The sequence below is a fragment of the Macrobrachium rosenbergii genome, chromosome 3, assembly GCF_040412425.1.
Source record: "Macrobrachium rosenbergii isolate ZJJX-2024 chromosome 3, ASM4041242v1, whole genome shotgun sequence".
Taxonomy (NCBI): Eukaryota; Metazoa; Arthropoda; class Malacostraca; order Decapoda; family Palaemonidae; genus Macrobrachium; species Macrobrachium rosenbergii.
Genome location: NC_089743.1, coordinates 85,285,980 through 85,299,970, shown reverse-complemented (window position 1 = coordinate 85,299,970; position 13,991 = coordinate 85,285,980). Strand labels below are relative to the sequence as shown.

Below are 13,991 nucleotides of genomic sequence, written 5' to 3'. Positions count from 1 at the left end.
AACCAAACTTGGTGTACATATGACTTACTATCTAGAAAAGAATACTGTGGGGGTAAGACATCACTAGCACCAAAGGGCACCAAAGTGGGTGGGGATGGGAAGGGGATGAAATGTAAAAATAACCGAAAATTACGTATATTAGTATCTATTCCATAGTTTTCGAGGTCGCTGAGATCAATAGTGACACTCCCAATGCACTTTAAGTCCAAATTCAGCCCTGATAGGAATGTGGTGTGAGAAGGGATGAATTATAAAATGTCAAAAATGTTGGGCATTGTGATTGAAGCAACTATCTTAAGAGGAAAGGGAGAGAGAGAGAGAGAGAGAGAGAGAGAGAGAGAGAGAGAGAGAGAGAGGAGGGGGGAGAGTAGAGGGGTTGTTAGAGAAGAAATAGAAAAAGAGGTAGAGTTGTGTGAGAGAGAGTAAGTAAAAGGGTTGTTAGGGAGAGAGAGAGAGAGAGAGAGAGAGAGAGAGAGAGAGAGAGAGAAGGGGTTGTTAGGGAGGAGAAAGAGAGAGGGAGAGAGAGAGAGAGTAGAGGGGGTGTCAGGGAGGAGAAAGTGGGAAAGAGAGAGAGAGAGAGAGAGAGAGTTTATTGGTTGTCATTCAGAGTTTTCCGGCCAGAGCCAGGTTGGTCAGCTAGTATAGGTGTATATATATTATATAATATACAAAACATACATACATACAGTATATGTATTTGTATATATATACATATATACATATATATAGATAGATAGATAGATATTACTGTATATGCATATATATTTATTATTATTATTATTGCCTTTATAAGACAAGCAACTCTATTTCCTTTGACAGTTATTTCTCCATGCACCTGGATAAGTAAGTAAATTATTAATCAAATTAATTTGTAGTCTGTGGTAAATCATCAACACCTGCTGAGCATTTGCCTTCGTTCTCTAAAAACTTGGAAAGAAATATGACATTTGGCTAAGAGAGTAAGAATTTTTTTTTTTTTATAAAACCTTGAATGTATTTTTTTCTTTCCTTAAAAGATAGTTTATCACGCCTTTGATATATTACATAGAATCAAATGTGGCTATTCAGTTGGGTCTTCAAGATGTTCCACCTGCATATTGCACATCTACTTATTATTTACTTTGCTGAAATACTTGTGGAAACTGTGTATTTATATTCGTTTGTAAGTCACTGCTTGTGACTTTATGCTGAAATACTTGTGGAAACTGTGTATTTATCTTCATTTGTAAGTCACTGGTTAGTGACTTTATGACCAATGTCCTTAGGCTTTCAGCTGGGTAACAGCCTTTACAAAAATACCTTTGCTTGTATGTAAATTCCTGCAAACTAGCCGTAGGTTTTGTATTTACTTATTTATTTATTATTGTCATTCATTATCTTTGCATTTATTAGTGTTTTTATAGATATTGTTATTGGCTACATTAATTCAAATCCGTTAATCGTCTGTAATCTGTATTTTTTATTGTTATCATTTTTAACTTTTGTTTCTATTATTCCCCATATAATTACTGTCATTACCATTATTATGAATTCTATTTTTTCTACTTCTTCAGCAACTGTGTGAACACTGCCGATAATTATTTTTATCATGTTACCTTATGTACCTAGATTGTGTGTATTGTGTTTGTATATTCTATGTATGTGGCCCTGAGCCTCAATAAAGATTATTATTATTATTATTATTATTATTATTATTATTATTATTATTATTATTATTATTATTATTATTATTATTATATTCTGTTTTTCTCTTCGTGTGCCTCTATTTTGCTGTCCGACCTCTCTAACCATTACTTCTTAGTGCAACTGTGGAGTTTTCTCTCAGTTCCACCTCGTACTCCATCTCCTTTATTCTCTGGATCTCGTTATCTTGTTGTCCATTGACCCCAATTCCCTCTTTTTTATTTTTTTTTTTTTTTTACTGCCTTCAGCGATGAATGGCCGGAAATGTTCCAGTGTTTGGCTTGGCTTCCTAAATTTCATAAATTAATCTGTCAATCTTCGTTTGCCTCCTCTTCCCTCTGTTTATCAGTTTTAATCTCTGGAAGCTTGCTTTGTGTTTGTGGTCTTTCATTCTGCGTGTTTGATAATAATAATAATAATAATAATAATAATAATAATAATAATAATAAAATAATAATATTAACAAGTCCTGTTCAATAGGATGGCAGCATCATTTTATTTAATTTCGTTATAATTAACTCAAACGATGTAGCCATTCTATTTAACAGGGCTTGTTATTATGATTCCTTCTGAATAATAATAATAATAATAATAATAAAAATAATAATAATAATAATAATAATAATAATAATAATAATAATAATAATAATAAAGTCCTGTTAAATAGGATCATTCTAGTTATTCTATTCAACATGAATTGTATAAGAGAGAGTCTTCTTACTTTTGTATAATAATAATAATAATAATAATAATAATAATAATAATAATAATAATAACAACAACAACAGCCAGAAGAAAACCAACAACAACAACAAGATCACAGGAAAAATAGATATAGAAGAAAACAAGTACAATACACACACACACACTCTCTCTCTCTCTCTCTCTCCTTCTTCTTCTTCCAGATGTATCCAGGAGAGTCCCACAGGAAGAGGAAATTATTTTACGAGACGAACAAAAGGAACTTAACTTCGCCGGAGGAGAGAGGACCCGAGCCTCCCGCGGAAACCCGTCTCTTAGGAGGAGGAGGAGGAGGAGGAGGGGAAGAAGAGGGCGCCGAAAACCCGATTCTAAACCGGGTGTATGCTTGGGAAGACAACAACAGCAGCACATCCGAGAGTTTTCCGTATAGGTCAGATGGGCTGCTACGCCTCCCCGGTTGATTTTTTTTTTTCTTCTTCTTCGTGTCTCTTGTTCTTGCTCCTATTTTTACTTCTTATTCTTATTTCTTAGTTCTTATTTTTGGTCCGTATTCCTATTTTTATTTCTTGTTATTGTTTCTGATTTCTTGTTTTTATTTTTGTTTCTTGTTCTTATTTCTTGTTTCTTATTTTTATTTTTATTTCTTATTCTTATTCGTATTCTTATTTCGTATGTCTTATTTTTATTTTTACTTCGTATTCTTATTCTTATTATTTTATTTTCATATCTAATTCTTATTCTTATTTCTTATTTTTGTTTTTATTTGTAATTCTTATTCTCGTTTCTTCTTTCTTATTCGTATTTCTATTTCTCATTCTTATTCTTATTTCTTATTCTTATCTTATTTCTTATTCCTATTTCTTATTCTTATTCTTATTTCTTATTCTTATTCTTATTTCTCTGAGAAATTTACGCATTCTTGGTTATTTCATATATACAGATAAACATAATTTTAAAAAAAGCAAATTTTTGTAACTTAAATTGATTTTTTTCTCGTTCACGTCTTTTATTCTTACTTCTGATTCACATTTCTTTGAGCAGTTTACCTATTCTTGATTATTTTTGTGTACAGATAAACATCATTTATTGTATAAACACTTCATCGATTAGTCTTAAAATTATTCTATACTTGAGACTTAAAAATTCTTTTAAGAACTGGACTTTATAAGTTGATTTTGATGTGATTTTTTTTTCATCCAAGCGTTTATGAGGAAAATTATAACTCGTATTTTGTGTAATTATTCTTCAGGTATTTAATCAATGAGGAAAAGGCTTGTAATGAGATGACAGAGATTATCAACATAGTGCCAATAGCTCCCTCTAGTGTCTCCAGTCGAAAGATGATTAGGTAGGTAAATATTATCGTCGTAGAATTAGCATCAGTAATAATTATATTACTACTAGTACTAGTACTACAGTTAATAATAATAATGATAATAATAATAATAATAATAATAATATAATAATAATAATAATAATAATAATAATAATAATAATAATAATAATAATAATAAATAATAATAATCTGGCATCCGATGAAGAAAGCCATCTGGGTTCATAGTTTTGACAAATTATCCGACACATAGATCAAAATACATATAACGCTTTAAAGAGAAAATTATTTCTTGTATGCACCTAGCTGAAATATCTTTTAATTCCCTTGTACTTGAGGTGGAGTATTTCATTTATTTCCACTGTTCATCCCTACCCAGAGAAATCTCTGAACTCCAGAAAGATTCATTTAACTGACAAGCAAAAGAGGCCGCAGTGTTCTAAGCAAGCGCTGTTAAATTGTCTGACCGGAAACCATTCTTACCAAATAGGTATTTTTCAGTCTGTTGGGTCTAAATGGACTCGTGAACTGCATACAAGTACAAATAAATTTCCCTAAGGCTGAATTTAGTGTTAGTCACTTGATTAGCTCTTGGTATCTTTTCAAGATCCTGGTCTCATCACGGAAATCCGTTGTTCATGAGCCATACAAGTATTTTTCATTCGTTTCGCATTCCTAGGCTCAGAGGCGTTGAGTGTGGGTGTTCATGTCAGTTCCCGGGCTTCAGCAGTACCTTAACCAATGTACCACTGGCCGCAACTTCACCCCACATATCGCGAAGTAGCATCATCTGAATACTGAATTATCATATTTTCTAGAACAAAACCCTTGTCAACAGTGAACACTGAAAACTTCAAAGGTCCAAGAAGTCAGCTAGGTCTAGACCCTCTGAAATACCAGACATTAATTCCTGTTGCCTGTCATTTAAAAAACTGTGAATGGGATAAAGAACATAGATTTTGAAACTTAACATACAAGCTTGATTGAGAGACTTGAAGGTAGCAAAGTCAAAGGTAACTAAAATCAAGTCAATGCTCACGCCAAGGACCTGATTATTTTGGATGTAACTGGTTAGATCTCAAAGAGCATCAGATTTACCTCTTTTGTTTTATATAGGCATGCTGGTTGTAAGGAAGCAAGAGTCTAGGTTCAAGGTTCTTGAATAATGTCATAGATAGGAACTTTTCAATAACTTTACAGAGAACCAGAAGGCCTGTAATTATAGTGGAAAGTGTTTCCTCCTGGCTGAAATGAAGGAATATTACTGGTTTTTATATCAACACAGTAAGGGTGGGTTAATTTGGCTGTAGTATAGCATCTGACTTCGATAGCTGTGGTAAAGTTGGGATCCGATTCGCCAGGATGAGAGTGAGACTGTACTCTTCAAAAGAAAATCTTCTGCTTCTTTGCCTCTTTGTAGTGTTTGGTTTTCAGGTAGAGACTGTATCAAATTGAATGGAGTCAGTGGGTAGAATAACTTACCCGATACCAATAGATGTTGTGTAATTCTTTTCCACAAAATTTTCTTCAGGTGGAATAACATACCTGATACCAATAGATGTTGTGTAATTCATTTCCACGAAATTTTCTTCAGATGGAATAACATACCTGATACCAATAGATGTTGTGTAATTCATTTCCACGCAATTTTCTTCAGGTGGAATAACATACCTGATACCAATAGATGTGTAATTCTGCTCCACAAAATTTTCTTCAGATGGAATAACATACCTGATACCAATAGATGTTGTGTAATTCTTTTCCACAAAATTTTCTTCAACAGGGAATTATGGGCCAGTCCAAAGCATCAAAATATCTCGCTGATGACGACCTTGTTTCTCGTTGGCCTTCCCCCTTCTGGTCAGTTGCAAGAAATCATCAACAAGGAGTCGATGGATTTCCATGACATAATTCAGGTAGAATTCGTCGACTCCTACCTAAATCTCACTCTGAAGACTCTGTCTATCTTACACTGGACAGAAAATTTCTGCCCTAATGCAAGCTGGATCTTGAAGAGTGACGAGGACGTATTTGTTAATTCGTTCGCTCTAAAGGACTATCTTCACCATATTTCGAATGGAAGATCCTTAGAAATGCATTCGTCTGTAGGATGAACAAAGATCTAAAAGTTTGTAGGTCTGAAGACGAGTGTATTGTTAAGTGGATCATCCCAAAGACCCTTTATCCTAGCGATTACTATCCGGCCTACTGCAACGGACCAGCTTACGTCATCAGTAGCCCACTGGCTCGCAAGATTTTTGAATCAGCCAATAAAACGCACCCGTTTCTCATGGAGGACGTCTATTACACTGGCATTTTGGCAAAAGGTCATAATCCACGTTACGTAAGTCTCAGAAGGAGATCATTTCCATCGAAGTTTTGGCAACTGAGACCCTATCACTGGAATGGAAAATCTTTGTTTATATCTGACGTAGAAGAAGTTAAAGGATACAGTCATGTCCTTTGGAATAAAATTCTTGAAAATTATCATTTACGCAAAAAATAATTAGTGAATTTCATTTGATGGTACATTGTCTTGCATGATAGATATAGGGATCATGGCATAGTAGGACTAGAATTTACACTTTTCTACATAGTTTATGAATTATGGGACTGATCAAACATTAAAGAACAGGAAATTATGGCAAATATGCATCTTACTGAAAATATACAACTCACTTACGCCATTTCAAGTGAAATTGTAATAATCTTATGGGTGTTGCCGGGACCCATAAGGACTGAGACTAACAAAATTAAACAAGTAGCTTTCCCTGAAAAATATTCAATTGTTATATATAACCTGATAGACAATACCAATTCAGATAATTTAGAAGACCAAAATGTGGAAATTATATCCAAACTCAGAATTTTTATCAAGTTAGGTAATTCATGATCACAACAATGTCTCTATATTAATCTAGGTCATCAAAACGCTGACATGTTTTTAGACAAAGTAGTCATACCCACCTCAGAACTGTTTCCACATCAAAGCAGCCTTACCCAGCCTCAGCAATGTTTTCACTTGAAATTATCCATACCCAACCAGCAATATTTTCACGACAAATCAGCCATATCTAGGAACAGCAATTATTGTTCTTTTTAACATTAAACCAAGACCCAAAGCCAGCTTAGACAATGCTTTTCCATTTTGTTTAGGCTTCACTTACCAAAACAGTTATTTTACATGAAATCTGAGCCATACCCATTAAAAAATAATTTTTTTTTTTTTACTTGAAATCAGTCAAACCTAACTTTTGCAATGTATTCCATTCAACAATTCTTCCCTTATCTCAAACATTATTTTACATAAAGTTTGAGCTATGCACCAGCTCAGGAATATTTTCAAAATATATCACAATCAAAACCAACGACAGCAATGTTTACACATTAAATCCGAGGCATACCCAGCAACAACAGTGCTTTTCTTCTACATTAATTCTGAGTGAAAACTAACTTTTACAATGCTTTTTAAAGCATTCCTACTCAATCACAAAAGTGATTCTATAATTTGATTTCTGTCCACCCTGAGGAATGTTTTTGTATGCCGGACCTCAGTAACATTTTTACATTACGTGCCCAAGCAAGGAATCCTTTTACATTAAATCATAATAATGCACAGGAGTTGAGAACATGATAGCCGTGAAAAATTTCTTCTAGCAAGCAAAGTCTACTAAAATATTACCAGACATGCAGCTTCCCCAATCCAGAACTTTGCTTAGGAGCATAACGATAATCATTGGTTCTCTTTATAAGATGGAAAATTATTGTGTGTTTTAGGATTTAGAGGCATACATTCAAAAGCTCTGTTCTATGTACAAATTCAAGACAAACCCTCCATTACTCTGTTCTACTTTCCAGGCGGTTGATACCTCCTAAAGCTCTGAAAGTTCTTTATCCACTGGAAAGTTAAAAAGGGTTCCATTTGATAATTCCTCATTTTACTCGTTAATTTCATCCATTTTCCATGTTCGTAAACTAAATATATATTTTTTACATTTACTTCACTGCTTTGCCTTTTTCAGTCATCCTCATCTTTCTTTGCTCTTGTTTTTTTTTTGAATTTCTGTATCTAGACTTATGTAGCTCAGCCTTTGAAATTAACTACATTTTAAAAAAGTTGAAAAAGAATTTACAGCAGTTGGCTGTACTATATAGACGACGCAAAACGAATGCAGAGGCATTTCAGATTTTAATGTGCACATACTGTTCTGTGGACATTTTAGGGTCTAATGTGCAAAACCTAAGCTGCATGGATGGTTCAGATTTCGATGCAAAGAAACTGTACTATACAGATGGTTTGATGTAAAGGAGTTGTACCAGATTTCAGAAATACACAAACTATACTGAGTAGACAATTCCAATTACGTTGTTTGCCAGCTGTACTCCATAGACAGTTCAGATTTTAATACATACAAGCTGTTCTCTGTAGAATGTTCACATTTGATGTGCGCACGCCGACGGTTTAGTGTTCATACTTTGTTGAGCTTGAACCATACTTTTCGGATAGTTCAAGTGTCAGTGCTGCAAAAAACTGTGCTGTATAGGCAATATATCAATGTGCACAGCTATACTATGCAGTATGCACAAACTGTAGTGTACAGATGGTTCACATTTTGATGTGCACAGACTTTACTGAATAAATAGTTCATATTTTAATGTGCACTAACTGTACTATGTAGATTTTTTTTTTATTTTGATGTGCACAGTCTGCGCTGTATAGAGAAGGCTCAAATATCGATAGCACAAACTGTCTCATATAGAGGGTTCAGACCTCGATGTGCAAAAAACTACTACATACACAGTTCAGATTTGGATGGAAACAAACTATACTCTATAGACAGTTCGATTTTCGGTGTACACAAACAATAATACATGGACAGTTAAGATTTCGATATGCGCAAACTGTACTGCAGACAGTTCGGATTTCAGTGTGCACAATCTAGAGTATTCCTGCAGGGTTAAACGAGAACAGTTTTGAGAATAAGGAATGTCAGGATAGAGACTTTCATACCTAATAAAACTAGACCCATGCCCTGAAATAATCTTACCTATTGTAAAAGACAGTCTTTTGGACACCTGAAGAAAACGAGACAAAGAAAGGAGGTGGGAAAAGAGTGGGGTTCGACCTCTTGAAAGGCGGAAGGTTCATAGAAGTCACGGAAAATGAAAGCTCGAAAAGAGTTCCGACAAGCGAAGAGGTGGGTAGGTTGGTGGGTGTTACAGAGCCAGCTGAGAGGTGGAGGGACTCGCTCCTTGAGATCAGTGGAGCAGGAACAGAAATTGTAACTGTAGAAGAGATGCAAAGAAACCTTCTAGCTGCTGTTGATTCTGTTCAGTAAGCGCCGGAAATAAGGGACCATTAATAACAAGTAAACAAGTAAAAAATGCGCCGAAGTTTCTTCAGCGCACTCGAGTTTTCTTTACAGCCGCTGCAGCGTGTAATCAAGGCACCGAAAATGAATCTATCTTTCGGTGGTCTCGGTATAATACTGTATGAGCCGCGGTCCATGAAACTTTAACCACGGCCCGGTGGTGGCCTATCCCATATCGTTGCCAGAAGCACGATTATGGTTAACTTTAGCCTTAACTAAAATAACTACTAAGGCTAGAGGGCTGCAATTTGTTATGTTTGATGACTGGTGGGTGGATGATCAACATACCAATTTACAGCCATCCAGCCTCAGTAGTTTTCAAGATCTGAGGGCGGACAGAAAAAGTGCAGATAGACAGACAAAGCTGGCACAATAGTGTTCTTTTACAGAAAACTAAAAATATGTAGAAGTTTCTTCGGCGCAATCGAGTTTTCTGTAATGAGTGTAACGCTGTATGGAACTCTCAGCCACACCCCATGAAACTCTCAGCCGCGGCCCATGAAACTTTCAGTCACGGTCCGGTGGTGGCCTGTGTTGTTGGCACCTATAGCGGTGCCAGATGCACGATTATGGTTAACTTTAACCTAAGTAAAATAGAAAGTACCGAGGCTGGCGGGCTGCAATTAGATATGTTTGATGATTGGAGGGTGGATGATCATCACAGTAATTTGCAGCCCTCTAGCCTGAGTAATTTTTAAGACCTGAGGGCGGACAGAAAAAGTGCGGACGGACAGACGGATAGCCATCTCAATAGTTTTCTTTTACAGAAAACTAATAAAACTGGGAACAAAACGGCAAACGTTTAGCTCACGCTGATGAAAAGACTTCTTATGCTTGGTGATCAATAAAAGTAAAACAGACTACATATAATAGTTGTTTATTATGAAATTATTCAACTTTGACCTAATACAAAATTAAACCACAAATAGCAGGAATGACCTGATTTACGCTGTGTGTGTGTATGACACTGGAAATGTCCAGTACATTTCTTGTGTTGAAACCAGAACGCTGACACTCCATCAGCTAACGAGTTTAACACTTTGATTATTTTGCTAAGGAGTCTTCGCTTTCCTTTCTACCTGTCAAGGATAAATCACGCTTATATTTATCATTATTTTTCACCATACGCCTTTTGCTCAGGTAGTCATAACTAATGAGATTGCTAGTCCCATGCCCTTTTTAACTGGTTGTGGTCACCTCATTCGTCACTGCTTAGGTTTTAGTGGAGTATGACCTATCCGCTGGTCCTTACTCAGGAATGGAACCTGAGTCTCTTCACTCGTTAGGTAAGAATACAACCGATCACACCACGAGATTATTATCATTAGTACTAGTCAAGGTATGGAAACAGTATGGAAGATCTTAGAAGTGCAAAGCAAGTTAGAGAGAACAGAATGTCCTTAAAAGATAAGATTAAATAACGAATTCTAAAAGCAGGACGAATAGATAACGCACAAATATGGATAAATCAGAATGTATCTCTACATCCTCAATGGCTTCGTAAGAAAAAATCCTTTAAAAAGGGGTAGGCCGGAGAGAACGACAAATGAGTAACGTAAATACTAATGTACATCTAAAGCTTGCCTGGAGCAAGTCACTGAGAGGACCAAGAAGGACACATTCATCTTCCAAGAAGGAAACATCCTTCTTCACTTCGTCAAGTACAAAGGATATCGTCGGATAATAGCGATGGTCGGTACTAAGGCTTCTCTGTGACGTCATCCAAGTCTTACGTAGGAAGAAGAAGTTTTTAGTGGAAAGCTTCACCCAGTCTCGGGGCTGTAAGGAGATGATAATTTCTACTGGTCAAAAAATAAAACTGTAAGCATCTTAACTTCCTAATATTTCTTGATCCGCTTTCAAATGACAGTCTTTATGTTCGAAAGGAAATGGATGGAGACATTCCACTTTCCGGGTGGGATTCGAACCAGAGCAAGTTGAGACCGAGATAACTACTTTCATGATTCCGCCACAAAGAAGGATTTTCTTCCAAGTTCAAAATTACTTTCATGTTGGCCATTTATGCAGAACAGTTCCCGGCAAGCAATCTAGTCTTTAAATAAATCGGATTTGTTTCTCAGTAAAACAATTTCCTTGACTTATCTATACCGGAACTTCTGGTTCCGGATTTGTAGAAATTTTGTCCAGCGACAAAAAGCTTACTCCAATAAGTTACCGATGAATGTACATAGATCTTTTTCCAGAAAAATACAAAAACAAATCGTGGCTAGAAATTATTTTTGAGAGTCAGATTCTCATATATATATATATATATATATATATATATATATATATATATATATATATATATATATATATATATATATATATATATATAATATATATATAATATATATAATTCTAATAATTAATCGCCGAACTCAAAGAAGTGAAGATCTAGTCCTCCTGGATAATGACGTCGAAAGAGACTTGTAATTAAGTTTACAGAATTGAGAACACCGAAAATCACACTGCCTTCTCTCTCTCTCTCTCTCTCTCTCTCTCTCTCTCTCTCTCTCTCTCTCTCCTCTCTCTCTCTCCCCACACACATTTTGACGTCTCCATCAGAGCAAAATTTGAAATAAAAAGAGAATAAATCTTTGGCGTTTACGGTTTCGTGTGAACTCAAAGTGAAATTGTTCTGTGCTTTCCTGGAAGATCACATTATCTTACAGGAGAGAGAGAGAGAGAGAGAGAGAGAGAGAGAGAGAGAGAGAGAGAGAGAGACAGAGACAGAGACAGACAGACAGACAGACAGACAGAAGATGGCTGGAGAGAGAGAGAGAGAGAGAGGTGTTTTTCATTTTGATAATGATGCTTTAGAAATGCTCCTGCCTTTTGGACTTGAAATATCTTTACAGTCTCTCTGTCACTCCTTGAGAGAGAGAGAGAGAGAGGGAGGTATTTTGCATTTTGATAATGATGCTTTAGAAATGTTCCTGCCTTTTGTACTTAAAATACTTTTTACAGTCTCTCTCTATCACTCCTTGAGAGAGAGAGAGAGAGGTGTTTTACATATTCATAATTATGGTTTAGAAATACTCCTGCCTTCTGTACTTGGAATATTTTTACAGTCTCTCTGTCACTCCTTGAGAGAGAGAGAGAGAGAGGTGTTTTACATATTGATAATGATGCTTTAGAAATATTCCAGCTTTTTGTACTCGAAATATTTTTACAGTCTCTCTATCACTCCTTGAGAGAGAGAGAGAGGTGTTTTACATATTGGTAATGATGCTTTAGAAATATTCTGCCTTCTGCACTTCAAATAGTTTTTACAGTCTTTGTATCACTCCTTGAGAGAATGGCAGTGGAGGTCACGGTCGTGATGGGTGAGGCTGCAGATAGCTGGCAGGAAACTGGGGAAATTGGTGGTTTTGGTGAAATTCGTGAAAATTGCTTTACATTTTCGTTTTTCACCAAATACTGCCATCATCAGGGAATTTCTCTTTGAAAAAACTTCATGTTCACTTGGATTGATTCTTTGTCAATGTATGCAAGAACTTGAATGCTTAAATCATTATTGTATATTTTGCATACATCCCTTTTATAATTGAAATCTTTCGATTTAAGTGAGGAATAAGATATATTTAGCCATCTCTCTCTCTCTCTCTCTCTCTCTCTCTCTCTCTCTCTCTCTCTCTCTCTCTCTCTCTCTCTCAAGGAGTGATAGAGAGACTGTAAAAATATTTCAAGTACAAAAGGCAGGAATATTATTTAAAAAGTATCATTATCAATATGTAAACCCCCTCTCTCTCTCTCTCTCTCTCTCTCTCTCTCTCTCTCTCTCTCTCTCTCTCTCTCTCTCTCTCTCTCTCTCTCTCCCAGGAGAAAACGATTCAAGAGAATCAGTAAAACCCTTGGGATTTAAAATCTAGAGTATGAGAATTTCGGTACAAAAATCGGGTCAAAAGAAAAAAGTCCCAAATGGTGCAAGTCTTAGGTAAAAGGAAAATGCTACAAAATAGTCGCAGGCGCAAAAGAGAACTTAATGTCTGCAATGAAATAAACAAAACAACAGCGAAGACCAAGAGAGCATCCCAGTTTCTCAAAGTGAAATTGAAACTGTGCCTCGGGAGAGCCCAGTTTACTGCTTCTGTAGGAATGTGAAAGTCCATTGTATGCATACATATTTTTTTTTTATTATCTATCCGGGTTGTCCATATGCCCTTTCCACATTTTTAATTATGATTTCCAGTTGGAAAACAGCTCGGGACAAAATGTCAGTGGAAAATATCACTCCCTTTCGATAGAGAAATCCACAACTATTATCTAATGCCAAATCTCTCCATTCTTATGTTATTCTTTTTCGTTTTTAGGATCTACTGATGATATCAGAGAGAGAGAGAGAGAGAGAGAGAGAGAGAGAGAGAGGGGGTGTTTTACATACTGATAATGATGCTTTAGAAATATTCCTGCCTTTTGTACTTGAAATATTTTTACATCCATCCTTTCCTTATTTTGTCGTATTCTTTTATAAATTTTATTTACCTTGCGTTCTTTAATTATATTTTCCTTTCGTTTGTCTCATACATCATTTATTCACAACTTTATTCACGTGTTTCCAGATTATGATACCGAACATCTGATAATTCCCAACACGCATTTCTGCTGTCATCTGGGAAAGAAACGGCAACATAATCTACATAAGAATGTTACTGAACTCTCCCGTACCTGTCTCCATGCTGATGAGCTTCATGTTAGGGCGTACATCACACTGACAGGTCGTCGGGACGCCCTTGATCCGATATTTAAAAGCCAGATGTCAACAGCTTTAAGGTTCTTTCTCTTTCCGCCCCTTTGTAAGTAAGTATGTAAGTAACAAACCTCCCTTTCTTGTCCCAGTGCGTTAACCTTTTCCTCCTGAAATTAACTTTGCTGACGAATTCATTCACAACTTGGAA

The 13,991-nt window shown here is 35.8% G+C and overlaps 1 protein-coding gene across 1 annotated transcript in view; it reads left to right on the top strand.

Moving 5' to 3' along the window:
• Positions 1–7,718, top strand: part of LOC136826686 (beta-1,3-galactosyltransferase 2-like) — a 37,414-nt gene extending 29,696 nt beyond the window's left edge. Inside the window, exons 4-6 of the mRNA XM_067084057.1 lie at positions 2,589–2,815; positions 3,635–3,733; positions 5,502–7,718. Of these exons, the coding sequence (XP_066940158.1) occupies positions 2,589–2,815; positions 3,635–3,733; positions 5,502–5,832 (657 nt within the window). The 3' untranslated portion in view covers positions 5,833–7,718. The remainder of the gene's footprint in view (positions 1–2,588; positions 2,816–3,634; positions 3,734–5,501) is intronic.
• The last annotated feature ends 6,273 nt before the right edge of the window (positions 7,719–13,991 follow it).